General features: G+C 50.9%; 2 protein-coding genes across 9 annotated transcripts in view; one reads left to right on the top strand and one right to left on the bottom strand.

The window, feature by feature from the left end:
• Positions 1 to 1,817: 1,817 nt before the first annotated feature.
• Positions 1,818 to 16,831, bottom strand: DEXI (Dexi homolog). 2 transcript variants are annotated; one of them, XM_017539968.2, is made up of 2 exons: positions 15,408 to 16,831; positions 1,818 to 2,490 (listed from the first exon to the last, which is right to left on the bottom strand). In XM_017539968.2, the coding sequence occupies exon 1, from the start codon at positions 15,841 to 15,843 to the stop codon at positions 15,556 to 15,558; it is 288 nt and encodes a 95-aa protein (XP_017395457.1). In that variant the 5' UTR covers positions 15,844 to 16,831; the 3' UTR covers positions 1,818 to 2,490; positions 15,408 to 15,555. The 2 variants fall into 2 exon arrangements, with proteins under 2 accessions (XP_017395457.1, XP_017395456.1); XM_017539967.2 differs by having other exon boundaries at positions 15,408 to 15,500.
• Positions 16,832 to 18,305: 1,474 nt separating this feature from the next.
• The window catches only part of CLEC16A (C-type lectin domain containing 16A), a 226,635-nt gene continuing 219,980 nt past the window's right edge, over positions 18,306 to 24,960 (top strand). For 4 of the 7 annotated variants that reach the window (XM_017539972.1, XM_037742517.1, XM_017539971.1 and 1 more), the window contains exon 1: positions 18,306 to 18,618. In XM_017539972.1, the coding sequence (XP_017395461.1) occupies positions 18,539 to 18,618 (80 nt within the window). In that variant the 5' untranslated portion in view covers positions 18,306 to 18,538. The remainder of the gene's footprint in view (positions 18,619 to 24,960) is intronic. The other 3 variants (XM_037742516.1, XM_017539973.2, XM_017539969.2) reach the window with 2 other exon arrangements.

Here is a 24,960-nt window from a genome sequence, read left to right on the forward strand (position 1 = left end):
CATGTCACAGATCTAAGTGATACTTAGAGTCACACTCCTATAAAGGAATGCACTTCTGACTTCTTAGGAGGACCTCTCTGCAGGCACAGGCACGGTGTGCTGGAAGTGCCCCCTGAGCCCCGTATTTCACGTGGTGAAGCACTGCTCAGAGGAATCAGGCATGATGGTGAAATCCATGTCCAGTGGCTTTTAAATTTGCGTACCTTCCAAAGGCTCACTTTTCCTCTTACACCTCTCTCTCCATGCACGCCTCCCTCTTCACGCTCACTTTTTGTTTTTTTTTTTTTCTTTTCTTTTTTTGAGTCGGAGTTTCGCTCTTGTTGCCCAGGCTGGAGTGCAATGGCGCGATCTCGGCTCACCGCAACCTCCGCCTCCTGGGTTCAGGCAATTCTCCTGCCTCAGCCTCCTGAGTAGCTGGGATTACAGGCATGCGCCACCATGCCCAGCTAATTTTTTGTATTTTTAGTAGAGACGGGGTTCCACCATGTTGACCAGGATGGTCTCGATCTCTTGACCTGGTGATCCACCCGCCTCGGCCTCCCAAAGTGCTGGGATTACAGGCGTGAGCCACCGCGCCCGGCTCATGCTCACTTTTTCCTTGGGCCTCTCAAATGTCTTCTTTTCAGATTTTGTAGCTTTTCCCTTTTCTTTATTTTTTGAGATGGAGTCTCGCTCTGTCACATAAGCTGGAGTGCAATGGCGCAACTTCCGCTCACCGCAACCTCTGCCTCCCATGTTCAAGCTACTCTCCTGCCTCAGCCTCCTGAGCAGCTGGGATTACCGGCCCCTGCCACCATGCTCAGCTAATTTTGTATTTTTAGTAGAAACGGGGTTTCACCATGTTAGCCAGGCTGGTCTCGAACTCCCGACCTCAGGTGTTCCACCCGCCTTGGCCTCCCAGAGTGTGGGATTACAAGGGTGAGCCACCATGCCCGGCTCGCTTCTTTATTTAGAATCACATGACGGCAAGTGGTGCTATAATTGTCTTCCCCCAGAGTTCCAGGGTGCCTGTACTCCCCCACACCTCAGTCTCCTCACCTGTAGAATGGGACTAATCATTTGTAACCTGCTTCACGTGGTGTGTATGTGAAGGTGCTTTGAAAATCAAGTACTCTGCAAACTCGAGAGAACTACTGCTAGTATTCCACCGAACTGAAAGCTGACCCAATTCCACTCATTCATTTAGTCCTTCCTTTTTTTTTTGTGAGACAGAGTCTTGCTCTGTTGCCCAGGCTAGAGTACAGTGGTGTGATCTCCGATTATTGCAATCTCTGCCTCCCCGGTTCAAGCAATTCTGCCTCAGCCTCCTGAGTAGCTGGGAGTACAGGTGTGTGCCACCACACCTGGCTAATTTTTTGTATTTTTAGTAGAGATGGGTTTTCGCCATATTGGCCAGGCTGGTCTCAAACTCTTGACCTCAAGTGATCTGCCTACTTCGGCCTCCCAAAGTGCTGGAATTACAGGTGTGAGCCACCATGCCAAGCCCTTCCCTGCTATCTTTAATGAAGGTCTACCATGTGCCTGGCACAGGGGATACCCGCTCCCACTTCCACGGGATTCAGGCCCTGTTTCCAGCTTGGCCTTCAGGCTTTTCCCACCACACCCCAAATGCTGTCCCTGGCTTGAGGACCGGGGCAGAGGGCCAGCCTGGGACTCTGACGTCAGCCCAGCTGGGGCAGCCTCTCCGAACCCTGCAGGATCTCCAACTTGGGAGGCCCTGATCTTCTGCTGTTTGTCAATCACACGGTTCTGCCTAAAACTCCTTTCCCGAATCTCAAAGTTTAAAAAAAAAAAAAAAAAAGGCAGGGCCCCAGGGGTTGGAGTTGCATACATTTTTGTTTAATCCAAAGAAGTCAGCCTCCTAAGTATTGCTTAAACAGGTTTATCAGAATTAAGTAGGCACAACACTCATGCTTTCAGAAAAGCATTTCCAGCCAGGGGAGTCACGTGGCACTCCCCAGCATGAGGAACTTGTTTTGCCAACTTGCTGAAGAACGAGTAACCTGAAATGAAGAAGCGAGAATCCCACCCTCAGCACCCCCCCGACAGCTTCCTCGGCTTCTTTTTCTTCTGAGTCACTCCCTGAAACAGTCTGCATCTAAGACCAGCCTTGGGCTAAACCCAGCTGGCCTGAAGGCTCAACTCACATCAAATGGAGCTGGGAGTCGCTTCTGCGTGTGTCCACAGTTTGAAGTGTCCTCTCTGAAGGTGAAGTGGGGGAAGCAGGTGCGCTCCGGGGTGAAGTGCAGGGAGGCAAACTCTGGCTGGGTTCCTGTAAACATCCATCGCAGTTGCAAATAATCAGAAGCCAAGGCCAGGCCGTCGGTGTGATGCTGCAGGCCGATGAGGTCTTGGGACACCCCTTGCCTTCCCCCTTCTGTGGGAGCAGAGGCCTTCCCAACCTCAGCAGTCAGTCCCAATCTGTGTTCTACCCTCCTGGGTCTGAAAAGGAACCTCTCTGTTGGCACGAAGCTTTTGAGGGGAGAAGGCCTAACAAGAAGAAAAAAAGGGGGTTACTAGCATGGAAGCCCCACCCTGTCACCAGGTTGGCTGGGGACAGGGACCAATCCACCAGGCTCAGGAGACTTGCAGTGGGGCAGGAAGTCTTCCTCCATCCCTCACATTTGGGGAACCACTGGGAGCCCCAGACTCAGGCTGGAAATGTCTCTGCAATTTTTATTAAAACTCTTTGTAATGAATTTGCCGAATTTCTCAGAGACCCTGGGCTGGAGAACCAGTGCAATTTCACAAGGGAGAGGAAGGGGGATGCTGGTGCAGCCGGCTCAGGAGTCACGCGGGGTCTGAGGGCTGACTTGCAGCTCTGGGCCAGCTGAGCCAGCGCTGGGTAGTGGGCAGGGCTTGGCAGCACCTCCGACCTTGCTCAAAAATGCTTTGCCACCTACAGAAAGGCACTGGCCACAGCCAAGCTACTCAGCAGCTCCCCTTGGCTCTTCCTCCCAGGCCTGGCCCCCTGGAAGGTCCCCCTTTCCCACTGCCTTCTCTGTGTTCCCAGCTGGGTGCCCATGCCCAACCGCTCTGCAGCCCCTCCAGCCCTGCTCCAATTCCGAGCCTCATCTTAGCCAGCTCAGACTATCCCTTCCGCAAACTTCACTGAACGTCTCGCACAACTTGTATGTTACACGTGTGACATGTATTGTTTGACAGGGTGCTGCTGACATTTGGGGTAGGACAATTCCTGGACATGGGGTGGCTGTTCTGAGCACTGAATATTTACCAGCATCCCTGGCTCCAGGCAACTAAAAGCCGGTAGCAGCCCTTGCCACTCTAACAACTAAAAATGCCCTCCTATCCTATTTCCAAGGTTGACCAAAAGGAGCAGAACTGTTTCCATTGAGACCTATGAATCTTATATGATAATAAACTGAGGTTCTTATCATTGTATAGGATAAGAAACTGAAGTTCAGAGAAGCCAAGTGACCTGGCTAAAGATGCACTGCTATGAGAGACACAGCTGGCAGTGGCTTGGTAATAACGATGGGAACAGTGCAAACGAGGGCAGCTACCACTTCCGGAGCCCTTAACAGAGGCTGTGGGTGCCTCGACCCATTCCCTCCACTCGCTCTTCCGGGCAGGTCGACCTGCCCTTCTTTGCTAAGGCCCTTCTCTGACTCCAGAGCCCACTTGGTCCCCAGGCTGGAAGTGCAGGCAGAGCTAATGTCTCCCCATAGCTGCCCTCCACCAGGCTGCTCCCGAGATACCTGCTGGCCAGGAACCCAGAGCAGAATCTTTTATTCAGATTCAGCTGCACAGATGCTCACTGCAGAGCTCGCCAAGGACTGCCGTCACCCTTGAGCCCAACTCAGACTTGTGTGGACCGGGTGTTCGCAAACATGGAATCAGCCAGATAGAGCGGTTCATGCTTACAATCCCGGCATTTTGGGAGGCCGAGGTGGGAGGATCGTTTGAGGCCAGGAGTTTGAGACCTGACTGGGCAACACAGCGAGACTCTGTCTCTATAAAAAAATTAAAAATTAGCGAGGCATGGTGGTGCACACCTGTAGTCTCAGCTACTTGGAAGGCTGAGGTGGGAGGACCACTTGAGCCCAGCAGTTCAAGGCTGCAGTGAACTATGACTGTGCCCCTGCACCCAGCCTGGATGACAGAGACCCTGTTTCAAAAAGAAAAAAACAGAGAAGATGGACTCACTCGGTAAGGACCTCACTCCTCTCCTAATCCTGTGACCGCAAACAGCATCCCCGACAGTCCCAGCCAGGTGCTAGTCTGGCTGCAGCTGCGTTTTTCTGTGAACGGGCTACACGTGGCATTGACTAACACTGGTCTGTTTTCATTGTGTTTATCTGTACGGTCACCTTCCATTTATACCAAGTGATGTCAGATTTCCATTTCTGGTAGTAATATAGTTTCTCTTTTCAAAGTGGCTCACGCCTGTAATCCCAGCACTTCGGGACGCTAAGGCGGGCGGATCACTTGAGGTCAGGAGCTCGAGACCAGCCTGCCAACATGGCAAAACCCCGTCTCTACTGAAAAAAATACAAAATTAGCCGGGCATGGTGGGGGGTGCCTGTATTCCCAGCTACTTGGGAGGCTGAGGCAGGAGAATGACTTGAGCTGGGGGAGGCAGAGGTTGCAGTGAGTACAGATTGTGCCATTGCACTCCAGCCTGGGCAACAGAGTGAGACTGTCTCAAAAAAAAAAAAAAAAAAAAAAAAAAAGTTTATCTTTTCAAAATATTTCACTCTAAAAGGAGCCAATTTAAAGAAAACTCTTAATAGTTCAGGTAACGGGCAGATACGGCAAAAGCTGCTGACAGTATTGTATGAGGTCTGAGGACTTTGATCCAACTGGTCCCACCCATTCCACAGCAGAGACTGAACGGGCCCAGACAGGGTGGTGACCTCTGCCTAAAGTCACAGTGAGTTGAGGACAGGGATATGATCCCAGGTTTCTGTATCTAGGGCTGGAGGATGTCCTGGGACACAGTTCGATTTTCATCTGTCACCCACTTTGGCTATTAGACATTAACCATTTGCTCCTGTGTCTTGCGATAGCAGCCTTGGGAAACTCTGAATGAAAATCGTGACAACACCTGACATTTATGAAGGATTTACTTCCTGTTCAGCTTGTGCTGCTCTAACTCATGTCTTAGCTCACTTAGTCCTCAAAAACAACATTAGGAGGTGGGGCCAAGTAGGACCCTCATCCTTGCATTTCACGTGGAGCTCCGAGAGGTTAAGCAAGTTGTGCAAGGCCACACAGCTCCTACATGGCAGAGCCAGGATTTGAACCCCTGTGGCCTGACCCCAAAGCTGAAACTCCTCACAGCACCTCAGGGTCATCACTTTTCTCTCTCTCTCTTTTTTTTTTTGAGATGGAGTCTGGCTCTGCTGCCCAGGCTGGAGTACACTGGTGCAATCTTGGCTCACTGCAATCTCCACCTCCAGGGTTTGGGGTTGGAGTGATTCTCTGGCCTCAGCCTCCTAAGTAGCTGGGACTATAGGCATACGCTACCACGCCCAGCTAACTTTTTGTATTTTCAGTAAAGACAGGGTTTCACCATGTTAGCCAGGATGATCTCAATCTCCTGGCCTCGTGATCCACGCGCCTCGGCTTCCCAAAGTGCTGGGTTTATAGGTGTGAGTCACTGCACCTGGCCCATCCCTTTTCTCTAAGGCAGGATTATCCAATCTTTTGACTTCCCTGGGACACAATGGAAGAACTCTCTTGGGCCACACATAAAATACACTAATGATAGCTAGCTGATAAGCTAAAAAGAAACACGCACACACACACACACACAAACAACAACAAAAAAACAAAACCTTGTAACTTCTTTTTTTTGAGACAGGGACTTGCTTTGTCACCCAGCCTGGAGTGCGGTGGCGTGATCTTGGCTCACTGCAGTTCCAGGCTCAAGCAATTCTCCTGCCCCAGCCTCCTGAGTAGCTGGGACTACAGGCGGACACCACCATGCCCGGCTAATTTATGTATTTTTAGTGGAGATGGGGTTTCACCATGTTAGCTAGGCTAAAATCTCATAATGTTTTAAGTAAGTTTATGAATCTGTGTTGGGCCACAGTCAAACTGCCCTGAGATGTATGTGGCCTGCAGGCCGCACTGTGGGTTGGACAAGCTCGCTCTAAGGCATCAAGAGCCCCAGGCTGAAAAACGCCCCAGAGCTGCAGCTTATAGAACCCAGGGCAGCGGGTTCTCCAACCTTCTGACATCATTAGAGCACAGCAGACAAGTTATCAGCCACTAGATTTTTTTCCCCCCTTTCTGAAACTGTAAGCTTTTATTCCAGGCCATCCCCCAGAGCTGGACAGAGGACATGGCTGGCTGGCTGGTTTCTGTAGTCAGAATGACAGTCGGGTACCAGATCTACTTTCTGAAGCAATATCTCAGCTCAATATCTCTGCAGAGAAACTGCCTGATTCAGGAGGTGGCTTAAGTGAGAAAATGGCCCCAACATTTTACAGGCACTGGTGGGCAAGGCTCTGAAAGTGGTAGAAGGGGATTCTTTCCTGGAGTTCAGCTGCCAGCTGTCCTGCTCCTCAGGGCAGATGGCGTGAGGTCTGGATTCAGCCTGTCTGTGCTGATTGTGTTTCTGCCCCTTCCTGGCTGTGTGACCTCAGACAAGTCACCCACTCTCTCTGGTCTGGTTTCCTCATCTGGAAAAGGGGACAATGCCCACTGCATTGAGCTGTTTGTGTCCGTGGACTACCTGGCAATGCCCAGCACACATGAGGTGTCAGGACACAGTGGTTCCTTCCCTCCTTAGCCCCACCTGTTCCCCGGGAGAAACCAATACCAGCAGGGAACCTTCTCAAGGCTGGGGGCCTTCTGAAAGTCGCAGCGCTTTTCCTCCTCCAAAGACCTTGCCCTCTAGAAACCCACTGCTCATTCCTCTCTCCATGTACCAAACAATCACTTAAAGTGGCTAAAGACAGATGTCACCCTCCCCTGCTCACCCAGCCATTCTGATCCTCCACCCTGGTGACAGGCTAAGTGGCAGGAAGGTTTCTATCTCATCTCAGGATGAAGGCATGGCTGGGGTCTGGCCATCTCCTGGTGGCTGGAAGGAGACAGATAGCAAAGAGAAGCTGCCTGTCTTCGCACAGGTCCATGTCCCTGCGGAAAGCCAATGTCACAGAGAAATGAAGACCACTTTCTCAAACCTGGCTTGTGATTTGCATGTTGGCTGCCAAAGCTGATCAACAGCGGCCTTCATGAAGATGCCTGGTCCACCACATGCCTCCAGCTGGTCACACCCAAGACTCCATGAGGCCTCTGAAAAGGCAGCACTCGCCCAGTCCCTTCCTCCAATCCTGCCACATCCAAGAACCAACCGGACTACTATTCACTTAGTATTTTAAATCAATGCACTTTTTCAACTCCAGTTTTTAAAAAAGATCATTTGTGTCACCATATAACACCCAAAACAGTAGAATTTAGCATACACAGAAGGCAATGCTAAAATCACAATGAAAATGAAACCATAAATTCTAGCTTGATACCCTTGACCTACAGAACTGGGCCTGGTGCCAGTTAAAAGTGCAAAGTAGGCCAGGCACGGTAGCTCAGGCCTGTAATCCCAGCACTGTGAGAGGCCAAGGAGGGCGGATCACAAGGTCAGGAGTTTGAGAGCAGCCTGGCCAACATGGTGAAACCCTGTTTCTACGAAAAATACAAATTTGCTGGGCATGGTAGTGGGTACCTGTAATACCAGCTATTCAGGAGGCTGAGGCAGGAGAATCGCTTGAACCAGGGAGGTGGAGGTTGCAATGAGCCAAGATCGAGCCATTGCACCCCAGCCTGGGCAACAAGAGCAAGACTCCGTCTCAAAAAAAAAAAAGAAAAAGAAAAAGAAAAAAAGAAAAAAAGGGCAAAGTAGCAGATGCTCAAGGGGGTGTCAGTGGCCCTGAAAGCTGATCTGATCTGCTGCTGTATATTCACTGCTTCCTGGGGACGCCTCCAGCAGAGCACCTCTCTCGGGGAAGCACCATGACAGGGTGGCCTGGAGCCCAGCACTGCTACCTCATAGATGGTATCTGGGGTGAGTCATCGACCTTCCGCAAGCCTGTTTCCCTCCTTGTCTAATGGAAACCTGCCTTGGTGGCTTCACAGGGTGAGCTTGGGGGAAGCGATGGAGATGTGGGAGTGGCAGTTATTTTTAACCACGCAGCCAAGCCCCTTGCTAGGAGGGACTCCCAGGAATGAAGCCTTAACCTGGGGGGAATTCCCAGCCACTCCAAGCTGGGGCCTGGAATGGCAGCTGTGAGGACACCAGCAACACCTGGGGACTCACTGGGTACCAATTATCACTGCCCTTGGGCTGCTTCAAAGGTTGCCAAAACAGACACACCCTCCTTGGTAACCAGTCCTCAGGAGCAAGGGCACCCAAGGAAAGGGGGAAGGCTTCTTGGGATAGAGCTCCTTCCAGGTCTGACACACCACTGACACTGACCACATCACTCATTAAGCAAGCACTGACTATACATCATTCACTATCCCAATCTAATTCGCACAAACCCTACTATTATCCCTGTTTTACAGGAAACCGAGGCTTAGGGAGATGAAGTCGGAGGCGTTGGTGGGATTTAAATCAAAATGTGTCCAAATGCAAAGCATGTAAGCAACAGTTTTAGAGGGTACATGGAGGTGACCCTAAGTAGCAAGGAATCACACATAGTGAGCAAGCGATTCGCTTTTCCGTTCTTGGTCAATCCTTATGATTACTTAGAGGAGAAAGTTCAGTTTGGTGCAAGTGCATCTTATGTTTATCACCTGACAATTGTTAATCTCTTTTTAACAAAGAGAGAGCAGGCCAAGGCCCTGTGTCTTTAGCTGGCTTTGGTATCTGGCCAAAAGTTAATGACTTTGGCAGTTACTGTTTTTAGCCATGCCAAGTGATGATGGTTTTCTCTTTAGTGACATAAACATTCTTTTTTAAATAAATTCACATAAAAAAGTAGTTTTATGTGAAGCACTAAACCTAGTGCATTTAATCTTAAACTGCAAATTATAAACAGAATAATAGTAACCTTACAGTGAAAAGACCTGGCAGACACCACCATTACCAAGGGATCAAAGTTAACATTGCTGGAAAGGGGACAGGCGTTATGTGCCTCTCGATAAGATCCACTGAGGACACACACTCACTTCTGCAATATTCCTACCAAGAATGACCCATTGGAATCTAATCTCGAGGGTATAACCATCAGACAAACCCAAACTGAGAGAGAGTTTACAAAACACCAGCCTTGTAATCTTGTAATATGTCAATGTCACGAGAAATAAAGACAGACTGAGGAGCTGATCCAGACAGAAGAAGACTCGAGATTAATGTAAAAGCCGATCTGGGATTGCATCCTGGACCTCAACTTTCCGCTTTTTATTGTTAAGGGACACTATTGGGACAAATTTTTTTTTTTTTTTTGAGATAGGGTCTCACGCAGTTGCCCAGGCTGGAGTGCAATGGCACAATAACTCACTGCAGCCTTGAACTCCTGCACTCAAGTGATCCTCCTGCCTGAGCCTCCCAAGTAGCTGGGACTTTGGGCGTGTATCACCATACCTGGCTTTTTTTTTTTTTTTTAACTTTTTGTAGAGACGGGGTCTCATTATGTTACCCAGGTTGGTCTCAAACTCATGTGATCCTTCCATCTCAGCCTCCATAAAATCTGAATAAAGTTGTAGATGAGATTGGTCATAGGATTCTATATCATATCAATATTAGATATGCTGATTTTGACAGTCCTACTGTGGTTATGCAAATTTGTCCTTGTTCTAAGGAAATAAACACTGAATTATTTAGGAGTAAAGGAACATAATGAGCCCATTTTCAAATGCTTCTGAAAATCACACATATACACAAGTGTGCATATACAGAGGCATGTCTGTACAAACAGAGGGAAAGAGCACACATGTACACGATCAAAGTGCTAATTGCTGCAACTGGTGAATTTGTGCTCTTGCAACTTTTCTGTAAGTGTGAAATTATTTCATAACAGAGCTTTTGTTTTTTTGTTTCTTAAAATTCAGGAAAAAGGAGCAGGATTGTGTATGATACAGGCCTGGCAGAAGCTATGAGCTGGGTTCAAAGGTCAGGGATGGGAGCCCTCACTGGAGGCGCCCCTCAAACCTCGGCACTGTGGTCAGGGAACTGGGCTGGCAGTCTTACTTGGCTTTGTTACTTTTGGCCTCCACTTCCCCATTCTGTGCCTCTGTTTATTTGTGAGACAGGGATAAAGATGTCTGCCACTTTTATTGTGATCTTGTTTCCCAAAAGCAGACTATGCTTTCAGAAGTTCTGGGAGGAGGGCTGGGCGTCATGGCTCACACATGTAATTCCAGCACTCTGGGAGGCCAAGGTGGGCGGATCACTTGAGGTCAGGAGTTTGAGACCAGCCTGACCAACATGGTGAAACCCTGTCTCTACTAAAAATACAAAAATTAGCTGGGCATGGTAGCGAGCGCCTGTAATCCCAGCTACTCGGGAAGCTGAGGCAGGAGAATCGCTTGACCTGGGAGGCGGAGGCGGAGGTTGCGGTGACCTGAGATTGTGTCACTGCACTCCAGCCTGGGCGACAGATTGAAACTCTGTCTCAAAACAAAAAGTAGTTCTGGGAGGAAAGCTATCAGATAAACCAGAAATATGAATATCCAAATTGAGAGGAGCCCTCACTTTCTTAGTTCAGCAAAACAGACACAAGAGCTGTAAGCAGGGTAGACCCTGTCTGTTTTTGGCTGAAATCTCTAGTTTGTATAACTCAGGGCTGAGAGTAGGGCCCCTGACATCTCACTGTCTTGAGACTTGAGACACATACTGGGGTTTTCTCCTGTCCGAAGACGCAGCTGGCACCAATGAACCCTGTGGCCAAGGACCTTATGGGTGAGCCTCATGTCAGGAGCAGAGCTGGAGAGGTGGCCAGGCCTAGGGGTTTACCTGCCTCCCTGGGTCACTGTTGTCTGTCTCTTGCTTGGATGACAGCCACAGACCCCTGGTTTCCTGCATCCACCAGCCCCCTGCTTGTGCAATCTCCCATAACTCAACTTTGACTGTGTCCCTGCAGAAGGTTTGGGTTTCTTTTTTTATTTTTTGAGACAGAGGCTCACTCTGTTGCCAGGCTGGAGTGCAGTAGTGTGATGTCGGCTCACTGCAACCTCCGCCTCCCGGGTTCAAGAGATTCTCCTGCCTCAGCCTCCCGAGTAGCTGGAATTACAGATGTGTGCCACCATGCCCAGCTAATTTTTGTATTTTCAGTAGAGATGGGGTTTCACCATGCTGGCCAGGATGGTCTCGATCTCCTAACCTTGTGATCCACCTGTCTTGGCCTCCCAAAGTGCTGGGATTGCGGGGAGTGAGCCACCACACCTGGTCCAGGTTTGGGTTTCTGAGCTGGACAAGTACATGTCCAGCCCAGGGGTTCTGCTGATAGCACAGGCCACAGATCCGCAAAGAGGGACCCGGTTAGGAAGAAGCAGCTGTGGCTCCCAGTTGGGAGACAACTGAAGCCTAGGAAACCCTGGAATAAGATAGATGAATGAGTCTGATAACCCTCAGCTCCAAATCTGAGCTGCGTCAGGACAAGCCGACTCTGGCAGCAATGTTCTCTAGTCTCTGCATTTTCAGCTCGCTGTGTGCCAAGAGAGGGCTGGCAGGAACCGGAGGCTTTCACTTTCATTAGGAACCGGGACGAATAATCTGGCTGAGCTGCCTCTGCACCAGAACTACTGGGACTGGGACATGAGGACTCTCCCTGGCTTCTAGCTCAGCCACTGTAGCCCTTTCTCCTGGGAAGAAGGGAGCTCCTGATTCCCCATTCCCTGCTCCTGGGCAACAATTAACACTCTAGGAAAACCACAGAGCCGGCTCTCCAGGGTTCTGGTGTCCTGGGGATCACAGGGCAGCAAGAAAGTTCTCCTGAGGGTCCTGGGGCTGGGAAGGCTGAGTGGGAAGTCTCCCCGAGCCAGGCTAGACCTGGACCTCCCTGGCACGCAGGGAGCTGATCCTCTTTTGCTCATGGGATATAAATATTCATGCACGAGTATAGGTGCAGGTTTGTACATTCGCAAGGGCATGGGTGTAACACGCTCTTCATTCCATCTGACTATGAATATGAGTGGTTAATATTAATACATCTCTTACTATATTCAAGGAGGTCTAAGGGCTTTATGTATGTCTCACTTGATCCTCACAATCAGGTAGATTTTCATTATTTCCATTTTCTAGAAGACAAAACTCAAGCACAGGGAGGGTAAGCAGCATGCCCAAGGTCACAGCTACCCTGGGATGTGAACCCAGGACCTGGTTCTTAACCATGATCCTAATACTGCCTCCTCAAGTAGGTGCTCAGCAAGTGTTTGAGGAACTGAATTAATTAGGTCCACACGTAAGAGAGAAAAAAAAAGAGGGAGCAAAAGTGGATGCACCTGTTCATCTTGAGATTCATCCTGGGCCCTACTGCCTGACATGCCCCACGCCCTTTGTCACCGTTTCCTGGATTGGCATGTGGGGAACACATGTGACCAGAGGAGAACAACTGAGAGAGAGCAGGACTGACTGCCAGCGTTCCTCTGATTATGGAAAGGGACCTGGAGAGGAGGCTGGGTCAGATCATCTTAAGATCTTTCCTGCCAGCCTCCCTGCTGCTAACCACCCCTCTCATACCCCGGGGTTCTGAGCTTTCTCAGCACTTGGGGGACCAGGCCTCCTCAGCTTGGATTTGAGGGTGGCGAGGAGGGAAGGCTGTGCATGGCTTCCACCACTTCTCCAGGCCGCCCCGCTTCCCAGGGTCAGGCCCTGACACCCTAAGAGTTTTGCAAGGGTGTCCCTGAGAGATACTTCCTGGTGTTTCTGCTTAAACAGCGTTTGCTGTAAAATATGTCGAAGCATTTGGGATTCAGTTTTTAGTTCAGAATATGCCAATGTTTTCATTTGGAAGGGGAAGTGTTTCTGTTGATGTGGTAAGGAGATAAAATAAGACGTTCTTCACCAAGTTATACTGCTTCAAAGTCAAGTGCTTGGCTTGGAGACAGGGATTTATCTTGGGATCGCAGGGCCTCAGCACACGGCCTGGCAGAAGAGCAGGCAGGGTCAAAGTCTGTTGAATGAGTGAGTGCATACGCAAAGGGCTAGAACCAGGAGCGTGATGTAATCAACGCTCGGGACAGATTCTGAATGGATTCCATAGGTGCTACTTCTGAGAGTTGTTCTCAGTCTGTTCGTGTTTCTCCATCTTCACTAAACTCACCTCATCCAAGTCTCTGTCACCTCTGGCCTGGACAACTAACAGCCTCGGAGGGGGTGTCCCTGCTTCCCCTCTTCCCCCTCAGCTCATTCTGTCCACAATTGCCAAAGTCATCTTTGCAAAATGGGAATGGGACTGTGTCAGCTCCCGTCTAGAACCTTCCAATGGCTTTCCACTGCTCTTGGCTATGGCCTTCCAGGTCCTTCATGGTATGGCCCTCGCCCACCTCACCAACCTCTCCAGCCACGTGGGCCTCCTTTTGGTTGATGGAAAAACCAACTCTCTCTATTCTACTGTTTCACTTCTGCCTCACTCAACGGCTACACCTGCAGAGAGTACCTACTGGATGCCAGGCACAGTTCTGAGTGCTGAGGACACGCCAGTGAACACAACAGGCAGGCTCATGTCTTTCTTGCATGCCTTCACAGCTCTGAAAAAATTGGATTCTCTTGTTTGGGTTCCTACTAGCCTTCCTCACCAAGTGCCAAAGGGCCAAGGCTGGGTCTGTCTTGCTCACTGGGTTCACTCATCAGGCACAGTATTGAACAAACAAGCATTTTCTCCGTAAGAACAGATGGCTGGCTGGCTGGCAGGCAGGCAGGTAGGGGAGGTGTGCAGAGCAGCTGGTACACGCTCCCCGTGGCACTTGGCTCCTGCTAAGATCTTACTGAGCTCAACTGAAGCTTTCCTCAAAGAAATCTCACTGTGGTCCCCCTAGCGGAGCCCTCTGCCCCCAGCTATGCTGCCAGTAGGCCTTACCCCACCCTGTATCACCATCTGCAACAGAATGAATGTTGGTATTCCCTCAAACTCTATGTTGAAACCCTGATCCGAATATGATGGTACTGGGGGGGAGTCAGGCCTTCGGGAGGTGATTAGGTCATAACCGGGAAGCCTCCATGGATGGGATTAGTGCCTTTAGAAAAACAGTAAGAAATAAATGTTTAAATCCCCAGCCTATGGTGTTCTGTTATAGCAGACTGAACTAAGACACCCTCTGCCTATGGTCGTCTTGGCAAAGCCAGGCAATGCAGGAGAGGGGTGGACTCGGGTGAGTGGCATTAGTGTCTATTTTCCTAAAGGAGCCCTTGCCCACCATCTCAGCATCCCCTCTTCATTGCCATGTAGGCCCTGTGCCCAGTGACACTCCAGTGCTGTCCAGCCACAGGGGCTGAGCCAAGGAGTTCCTGCCTGCCCTGTGACTCTCATCAGACCTGGCGGCTGCCTGACAGCTTGTCTGGCTCATGTGTTTTAACGAATTGAGTCCACCTGCCTCTCTTCCTTGCTGGGTGATGATGACCAAGTCTTCCTTCACCCTGGACCTTCATTTCCCTACCTCTCACATACACAGTGGGCTGGATGCTGGGTGCAAAGCTGCATCGTTGCAGCCCCAGACAGGACTTGACTATCTCAGTGCAATGACCCTGTGGTCCCTTCTCCCAAGGACCGAAGAGCCCCGTGAGTGCCTGCAAATCCTGCAGACAAAGCGAACTCTAGCACCAGCTCCCTGCCTGCCTGTTCTGTGTAGGTAGCCTACAAAACTGGCAGCCCCTGCAGCTCTGAACTGCAGAACAGATGAGCTGGGGCACCCTGAAACCTGACTCCAAAATAGCAGCAAACTCAAGGCCAAAAGGAAGCACAGGGTTCTTTGCCTGAGATTTCTCCTCTCACAGCCTTGGCCTGGAGCCCCTGCATTTAATCCCCACCCAGTCCCCCAAGAGCCACAGAACAAAGGTGATTCATGCCTGGCTACCTATGTCTTCTGACACCCCTAAATCTTTATCCTTCTAGGACGACTGAGAATCCTCCAAAAGCCAAGGTCATCATCAAGCCAGGATGAGGAAGGGAGGAGGAGCTGACAGCTCTGCCTCAAATGGATTTGGGTGAGAGGGCTTTTTCCATAAGCTTTGGGGGGGAAGTCACAGGACTACCCCAAACATGACTTAGTCTCAGGGTCCCCTTGCTTTTCACCAACTGTCCCCTTTGCTGGGGGAAGCTTTCCAGCCCCAAGAAAGGGCTTAAGAGGGGTCTGGCCATTCCTGGCATCCAGTGAGACCTGGAGGAGGTGGACAGAGCAGAAGCCTGGGGGAGGGGTGTGTATCTGGCCTGGGGATGCCTCCCTCTCCCTTGCCAGCGCCCCAACCCGCCCTCATCCAGTTCATAGAGGGCACTTACAGGTCTCGGAGGCAGGGGAGGGCCTCCTCCTGGGGTCCCATCCCTGTCCAGATTGTGCCCCCAACCAGCAGCGGCGGCATGATCTGGGCGGTGGTCCAGGGAGTGGATTGCGGATCGTGGAGGGAAGAGGGGAATGGCAGTCGAGACCCTATTCCAAGTACCCATCAAAGACGTCGAGCTCCGAGTCAGCATCGTAGAGGCCCGAGCCGGGGTCTGAGAGCACGCCGAGGTCCACGAGCGCCTGGTCCATGTCCTCGGGCAGGAAGACGAGGCCCACGTTGAGGACGATGTACTCCATGAGAAAGGCGTAGTACAGGATCAGCACATTGACGAAGAACAGGCCCACGTAGAACATAGAGGGCAGCAGCGGCGGCGGCACGTAGGGGACCAGGGGGCCCAGTGCGTCCAGGTGGGCCGCGACCCGGGCGCCGAGCATGCAGCGGGTGGCGAGGGCGGCGGCGGCCCGGCGATCCCCGCGAGCTCAGCCGCTGCGGCGCCCGGGCGGCCGGCGAGGGCACAGCGCAGCCATCCAGGGGCGCCCCGGGGCTCGACAGAGGCGGCGTCGGGCTCCAGGTGCCCCCTGCCAAATGCGCCCCGACCCCCAAAACGCGCCGGGCGGGTCACCGCACCCCCAGATGTGCCCCCCAAGGCCCTCTCGACTGCCCCGGAGGCGAGGCGGACCCCCTGAAGTGGCCGGCGGCTGCCCGGCTCCCTTGAGGTGCCTCCCTGGCGGGGACCCCACCGCGGCTCAGCGTCTAGGGCGGGTCCCTGCAGCCGTCTCTCCCGCCAGGTCCGGCCGGTCCTCGCGCCCCCTCCGCTCCCCCGCAGGCCCAGAGCCCATGGCTGCAGCAGCCGCGTAGCCCTCCCGGCCACGCTCCGAGCTCCGCCTCCCAAGCGGCCCCGCGCTCATTGGCAGGCCTCCCCCTGCCCGCTCTGATTGGCCGGCTCAACGCCCGCGCTGATTGGCCTCTGCCGCCAGAGGGCGGGTACCCCCTTCGCTCCGCCCCTCGGGGCGCTGGCCTCTGAGTTGCTTTCTTGGTTCGGGTCTGCGTTCGGATCTCAAATCGGATTCGCTCTGCGTATCGAATAGGGGGAGGGCAAAGAGGCTGAACACATTTCAAACCTAGACAGAACGCTAAAGCCGCAAAAGCCGAAGGAAACCGCGGGCTTCTTATGCACCTTGCTGCATGCCTCTATGGGACTCCATCTCTCCTTTAAAAGGAGGCGGGGTCGGGGAGGGGCGACAGACGGTTGCCCCGAAAATCTTGGACATCCCCAAAGCACCAGTTTTCATGGTGGGGATCAACCGATGTCCCCTTCGCTTCTACAAACTCTGGTTGCTGGAAGGCCTGCCCACCAGGGAACCTGCATCCTAGAGTTAACGAACACCTCAATAAAGAGATTCCGAGGTGGTTCGGGTCTTCAACTATAAGGTTGCATTTTGTTTCTTTTTACTTTGTAAATCATGTTGAAAAGCGATCATACGTATGGCTAAACATTCAAACAACCGTGAAGTACACAGAAAAGTGAGTCTCTCCCACTCACTGGTTCGCCTGCTCTTCGGTAACCATTGCACGTCTTTCAGGAAAATATGATCTCGTTCACAGAGCCTTCCAAAGCAGTTGAAGAAAGCTTTCAATCTCGGGCTACACTAAGCGGAGTATTTTACATGCATTGCTTAATTGGAGGCAGACAAGGCAGTCTGTATGTATTATATGTATGTGCATACTTTTTGCAGATGAAAAATACGAGCCCAGGGATCCTCCATTTCTGAGCCTGGGTGGCTTTCTTTGGAGGCCAGAGCCTGTTCTTTTTTGCTGCATGACTTTGTCTTGCCCCCTCTCTGTGAATAACAGGGCAAACCATTAACCCTCCATGGTTATCCATTTCTCCAGCTGCTGAAGGTGAAACAAACCTTCACTCATTCATGCACTCTACCAATATTTGTTAAACACCTACTACGTGCCAAACCTGTGCTAGGCACTGGGGAAAACATTCTGGCCCAATTCTTTGTTAAGCAGAGTTAATGGAACACAGTAGACCTTAAATAACTTTGCTATACAGAAGTGACTGACTGAATGAACGGATGGTAAACCTGAGACGTCTTGCCCACAGTGAACTTAGCACTTCTAATCCAGGGGAGAAATTAGATATATTCTGGATCATGTAGAAAGTTGGGTGTTTTGTTTTTCATTTTAACGTGGTAGTTTGGGAAATCGCATGGATTCTGGGTGAAGACCAGAGGAATCCTCTGAAAGTACAAGATGGTACAAGATGTTCAGTCTGGTACATTGTTGCTTCCAGGCTTTTCCAGCGCGCGCGCACACACACACACACACACACACACACACACACACACATTTAATTGAAGTGGAAAAAGAAAAAGGCTGTCAGGACAAATAAGGTTGTTACCTATTTAGTTCAGTTTTGGTTTATAAAGGAAATGAAAATAAGGGTGCGTGCGTGGATATGAACCCTGGTTTTGCCACTTATTAACTGCATGACCTTGAACAAGTCAACCTCTCTGTGACTTCGTTTCTGTAATGATAAAATAGGTTTGATAATAGTACCCTACTCATAGGCTGGTTGTAAAAATTAAATACCTTAATATGTAAAGCCCTTAGGACAGTGGCTTTGCATAATATACACCATACAATACTATTCTTACTATAAAGCTAATAATTGCTACTACTGCGGAGACCTTCCTTGACCCATCTTTGCCGATTCCCTCTTTGGGACTGCCCACAAAGCTTCCCATTCCCACCCCTCCGGACGATTCTATGGTCGCTCCTCCTCTCGCTCCGCCTCTTCTGGATGGCTGCAGGCCCGCTGTTGCGCGATGCACGCCGGGCCTTGTAGTCCGTTCGCGGAGTCCCTTCGTCTAAGGCCTCGCGGGTGAACTGCATTTCCCAGCGCCCCACGCGGTGGCGGCCGTAAAGCGCGGCGGTCGAACGGCCGGTTCCGGCTGAATGTCAGTGCGGGGCTGTGGGCCGGGGAGGAAGGTGGCCGGCGGTTCCTCTACCACCTCCGCTGCCGCCGCCTCCTCCGCCTGTGCTGCCGCCACGGGCCTTGGGCCGCTCGGCCGCTTGGGCATGACGCCGTGAGACGAGAGACTGGTCGGGGCCGCCGACATGTTTGGCCGCTCGCGGAGCTGGGTGGGCGGGGGCCATGGCAAGTCTTCCCGCAACATCCACTCCTTGGACCACCTCAAGTGAGTGTGTGGGGGGCGTAGCGGGAAGCCGCGGGGCTGGACAGGGGGACTGGGGCGCCGAGCTCCGGGTCGGGGCTCTGGGAGGCGTGAGAGCGGCGGAGAGGGGCGCCCGGGGAAGCCCGTGTGGGGATTAAGAGCGAGGGCTCAGGAGTCAGGGTGCCTGGGTTCGAACCCCGACCCGGTCGTTCTTGGCTGTGTGACCTTGGACAAGTCACTTCGTTTTTCAGAGTCTCAATATCCCCACCTGTAAAGCGAGAGGATGCGATTTCAGTTTATGGACGCAGACTTTGTTCTTGACAGTGTCCACCAAGTTTGCTGGCGGGGTACTTCTTAAAGCGGACAGCTTAGGGGTCAAATGTCTGGGTCCTGGAGTCGGGCGGATCTGGGTACGAATTTAGCTGTGTGAACTTAGGCCTCAGGTTCCCCACTTGTAAAATGAGTAGAGTGACAGCACCTGCTTCTTGCCATTGTGTTGAGGGTTGGTTGTATAAGAGAATGAACGTTAAGCTCAGAACACGTACAATTGCTCGCTAAATGGCGTTATTATTAAAAAATGGATTATTTTCCGAGGGGAGTCTAAGCTGGGGGCATGCAAGCTGAGACCCAGGATTTTGGGGCGAGTGGGGAGGATGATGAAAAATAGATACCTCTGAGATGGAAATGACTCTATAGCTCTGGGAGAGGACAAGTGGCAAACAGGGTCTTGGGAAGCAGGAGTGCACAGAAATTAAGAGTCTGGCTTTGCAGCCACACCTGTCTTCAAGTCCTGACACCACCACTGGCTGTGTGACCTTGGGCAAATTACTTCACCTCTCTGAGCCTCTAGATCCCCATCTGCAAATGGGAATCGTGAACATTGTAATGGAAATAGAAAGTGACTGACCCAGTAGTTACATAGTAGGTGGCCAATAGTGATAGCCGTGTTTATTATCAGCTCCGCAAGGCTTCCCAGACCACCCTACCTAACATGCTCCCCCATCCCAATTCCTATCCATCACATCTTTCTTTCTCTTGCTTTCATTGAGCGCTTCTCCACTCTCTGCCATCATTCTGTTTATATTTACTTCTTTTCTGTCTCCAAATAAACTGGCACTTTCAGGAGAGCAGAGACTTCTTGGTTTATTCACAGTTGTATTCCCAGCATCTAGCACTGCTTCTTTAAAGAGGGAAAAAATGAATGATTGAACTGGGGACAGGTGAAGAGCATGCAGGCCAAGACTCGGGATTTGGGGGCAGGTGTGGAGAATGATGAAAAATGGAGCTCTCAGTGAAGGGAATGACTTCAGGGAGGAAAATGGTGGGGAGGCTGAAGAGGGGAGTGGACAAACCTTCAGTGTCAGGAAATAGGCAGGTTTCCAGAGGGAGATCCTGAGACTATTAATGGGGAGGAAGAAGGATAGGGCTAGGGATATGGTGGGAAACAGTGGAAGGGAGATGGGGCCTGTGGAAAGGATTGGTGGGAGGGAATTAGATAGGACGTCTCATGTGTCCCGGGGAGTGGGGTAGAGGGAGTGGCAGGGCCACAATTCTCAGCTGTGACCTTTCTAGCATGGAGCAGCATTTAGTAAGCGTTTGTGAATCTTGAAGATTGGGGAGCAGGAGGGTTCACTGTGTGGTGAGGGGCACTTTGGGAGCTGGTAAGAGAAGACAAGAGGGGGAAAGAGGCCCCGGACCAGGATGGGGTGGATAGGGAGGCAGGAATCTCAAATGGGAGGGCAGCTGGGCGGGAAAGGGAGTGGTTGAAGGATTTCAGGAATTTATTGAGTGGGCGGAGTGGCTTACGAAGGGAGGGGAGTTATCCAGAGGAGGTTGGGCCTTCTGCCAGCGTTCAGGCACCTGCAGGCTCTCACCTAACTCTGCCTGACTCTAGCGCTTTTAAATTACCTTAATTTATCAATTTATCACATGCTTTATTCTGTACCAGATACTTGCGAAAGACTTCCTGTGTGTTATTTCCATTAGTCCTCACAAATCTGTGAGTTACAGGAACCATTGTTTCCATTTTACAGAAGTGTAAACTAAGGTTCAGGGGGCTTCAGTGACTTGCCCCAGTGTGACAGCAGCTGAAGAATAGCACAGCCAGGATTTGACTCCAGAGCTTGTGCTCATTATACTGTCTTTCTGAATAGAACTTCTCAATAAGTCTGTTTGAGGACACTTTTGGCTTGGTTGAGTCTCATCGCCAATGGAGCATCTTTGCCAGCCAGCCAGCAGGGAATGGTAAACGGTCCCTGGTTCCTTTGCTGTATCCTGGGAACTGCCTGGGTTCATTGTTTGGATCACATGTCTGTTGGATGCTTCTTTGGAAACCCGAGTTGCCTGCCCTGAATTAGGCAGATCAGCTTAGTCCATAGTACAGCTGCAAGAACCTCTGATTTGTGTATTGGTGGGGGGGTGAGAAGATCCCCTAGTGACTTGGAAATAGGGCCATAAACAGCCGTTACCTGCCCTGGGGCTTGTGCCACTCTGCATTTGGCTCTGTTAGTAAACATCTTGGGTCTTGGGTACAGAACAGCTCATTCCCTGAGGGCGTTTGCAGGCTGGTGGGGGAGACAGCTGTAGAGCCAGTGACTGTACAGTGACTGTACAGTGTGACAAGTGCTGGCATTGCCATGGATCCAGGGTTCTGTGGGAACCCTTCCTGGGAGCTTTCAGGAGGAGACACCAGTGCAGCCACCAAGAACGAGCAGAAGCCTCCATGGAGGGCAGCAGGTACGGGAGGCAGAGCACTGTGACCTGGACCCTGGAGGTTTTGTGGCGTGTCCAGGTGGGGGCTGGTAGTTGTGGGAAACAGGCTAGAAGTAGAAAGGGGCTTGGAATTTATGTGACACTTCAGATGACCAACCGTCCTGGCTTGCCTGGGCTAAGGGGTTTCCCTGGACATGAGACCTTCAGTGGTAAAACTGGGAAAGTCCTGAGCAAACTAGTGTAAACTGGTCAACCTACCAGTGACAAGTGACAGTTCCTGATACACTCTTGCCTTGCCTTAGGGCAGTATGGGTGGAGATGAAAAGTTTAAGATAGTAAAAAGAATTTGATTTTTTTTTTAAAAAACAAGACATGTGGAAACTTCTTTTTTTAATAGACTTTACTTTTTTGTAGCAGTTTGAGATTTACAGAAAGATTGAGAAGATAGCACAGAGAGCTGGAAACCCATTTTAACTACCGTATTCTTTGTAACACTCCCAGCTTGCAAACTGGAAAGGAATTTTTCTGTTAGGGTTTTACGTTTGCTGAATGGTAGGAAACTTCATACCTGTGGTCTCTGTCTACCGTTTTTAGTGATGTAGCTCTGGTAGACTGAAGTAGTCGAGAGGTTATTTCCTACACACCATGGGTGCTTTATTGCCCAGACTAGTGGCAAGGCTGTGACATTGACTGACAAATGTCTAGCACCAAGCAGAAGCCTGAGTGATGGCATCATTTGATTCCTACTGAAATATCATATTTACCAGGGACTGCACGTCTACAGCTGGTAGAACTTGGTTGTTTTTGTGTCGTGGCCTTCATTCTGGTCCCCTTTGTGTGAGGGTCAAGATTTTTGGTTACAGGTGACAGAAAGCCAGCTAGAAATGCCTTAAGCCCCAAATGGGTTGAATAGCTCCTGTCACCGAATGGTCTGTCCTGGCCAAACCATGGCTGAATCCAGGTGTTTGGAGCCATCAGAAACCAGCCTCTTTCCATCTCTCAGCTCTGCCTTCTTCCTGTTGGTGTTGTTCTCAGGCAGGCTGCAGGCTTACGTCATATCAGCTTAGCACTCCTGGGGAAAAAGAGAGCTTCTTTTCTTAATATTGCCAGCAGAAGTCCAGAACTGAATATCCCTGGACCAACGAGGTCTTATGCCACCCCTGAGCTGTCACTATGGCCAAAGGTGTGTGGGGCTTTGATTGGCCAATCCTCCTTCATATTGCCTTCCCTGGAGCAAGGGTGGGATGAGCTCCACTCAAGCTAGTGGACAGACAGTGAGAAAAAGGGGTGGTTCCCATGGGAGAATCAGGGGTTATTACCCAAAGAAGGTGGGGAATGGATACATGGCAGGTAGACAGATGCTTACCTACTCTTGATGTGTTCAAGTTTTGGCCGAGGCAGCACGGACAGTGTTAGAGCTTGGGGTACAGTATTGCCATGTTGATTTTCTCAAAATTCCATCTTCACCATGTCATACATAATGGGTCCTAGGCACCCACTATGTCAAGTCTAAGTTGTTCCAGGCCTTCAGGGTGCTCCAGACTCCATTCCCACTGTCTAGTTGGGGAGCACGGTGAGTCAGGAATGTCCTTGGTAGGCAGACACTGTTTAAATAGAGACCTACCTACAGGGTGAGTAGTTGTTGGCAGGCAGCAGGGGATCAGGTGGAAGGAAGGATGTCTCAGGCAGAGGAAGAGGCATTTGAGAAAGCCTAGCAGGACAAGGGAAGCAGGGCACATTGGCAGAACTCAGGTGGTTCAGCAGGGAAGTGTTCATGGGGCGAAGGGGAGGTGAGGACCCTAGCGCACAGCCATGCTTGAGAGAGTCTCCAGAGGCCAGGTCCCCAGGGGCCTTGTAAATCCTGTTAAGGAATTCAGACTACTTGTGAGAACAGTTGGGAGCCATGAAGGTTTTTAACCACAGGAAGGCTGTGGTCTAGCTGAAGCTGGCAGAATGGATTGGAAGAGGGCCAGACTGGAGGTGGGCGTTCATGTCAGGGGCTGCTGCCGTCCTCTGGTGAATTACGGTAGCAGCTGTTGTCATCCAGGTGTGCCTCCTGTTGGTGGTCACGGAAGACCACCACTCACACACCTGGCACGTCCACTTGAGCTCCCCTGCTCTATTCTTCCTGCCCATTCAAATGCCTAGCTCTATCCCAGAAATGCCAGTTCTTCCCTAAAAATTGCCCTGGTGACCTCAGCCAACAAGTTTTGCTATCGGCTGGGCGTGGTGGCTCACACTTGTAATCCCAGCACTATGGGAGGCCGAGGCAGGTGAATCACCTAAGATCAGGAGTTTGAGACCAGCCTGGACAACATGGCAAAACCCCATCTCTACTAAAAATACAAAAATTAGCTGGCCTGTAATCCCAGCTACTCAGGAGGCTGAGGCAGGAGAATCATTTGAACCTGGAGGTGGAGATTGCAGTGAGCCGCACCATTGGACTCTGGCCTGGGTGACAGAGCAAGACTCCGTCTCAAGAAAAAAAAATACATAATTTTGCTGTCTTCTGTAACTTTTCTTGTGCCGGTTCACACTGTCCCACACAGTTAATATGTTATTATATACTTCTCATTGCCAAAGAGCCGGTCGGCTGTTATCTCCTCTGCATTCTTAAAGTTTCACCCAACCTTGAGTTAGACCCTCAGGAAGCTGGCCGGGGTCCATGTCCTTTGACTGTCAGACATTGTCTTCCTTTGTTACGTCGCTCTTTGTTGTTTTCTCCCAGTTTGAACATAAGCATCAAGAAGGCCTGTATGGCTTGTTCAGCTGGGTATGTCAGATGCCAGCACAGGACCTGGCAGATAGTAGGTAATCAACAAATATTTGTCACAGGATGAACCAGAGGAAGACCTCTGTTTTCAGAAAAGGCCAGCCTGTTCCCAACAACTGCTTATTCTCTCCAGTTTTGGTCACAGCGCCTGCGCCAGAGCTGTGACTGTCTCTAGGGCTAAAAGCCCTGCCTACACCCTGCACATTCCCGGCCGCGTCTCACTCGCCGGCCCTGTTTGACATCTGTGGGGGTTGATTCACCAGGGGAAGCACTGCCGGTGAACACCTTCTCAAATCCTGTAGCCTGATTCCACCCTGCGTGAAGCTTCTTGTCCTGCTGGCCAGAAGGCTGAACACTGACCAGATGGTGGTTTTCAGGGCACAGAGTGGGACACCTTGGGGAACGTCTGCAGGGCCTCTGCCGGAGTACTGAACAGGCCAGACAGACACAGGCTGTGTCCCCCATTCCTCTACCACACCTGAGACGTTGTTACTTGGAGCTGTGTGTACATTGGGGGGTAACTTTCTAACCCCTCCGCTGCAGACCTCCTGTCATTCTACGTATCCTTTCTTATGCCCCAGCTTGGGAATATACATTTCAAAATCTTCACTTAGGAGCTTCTAATAAGCACATTATGGTACAAGGCGTAAAACTCGCAGAAAATGCTGTCACTGAAATGAACTTGGACCTAGTATTTCTTTCTCTGAAATGGACTGAATTGCTAATTTTTGAAGGGGATGGGGCTTTATTAGTAGTGGTTTAACTTGTGAAATGAGTGACTCTCTTGAGAAAGCAGAGTCTATTGAGGCAGGACTCGTTTACGTCCATTGTCCTCGGTGATGCACCTCAAGTGTGTTTTTTTTGTTTGTTTGTTTGTTTTT

This window comes from Cebus imitator, unplaced genomic scaffold (assembly GCF_001604975.1).
Source record: "Cebus imitator isolate Cc_AM_T3 unplaced genomic scaffold, Cebus_imitator-1.0 Scaffold122, whole genome shotgun sequence".
NCBI classification, from domain to species: domain Eukaryota; kingdom Metazoa; phylum Chordata; class Mammalia; order Primates; family Cebidae; genus Cebus; species Cebus imitator.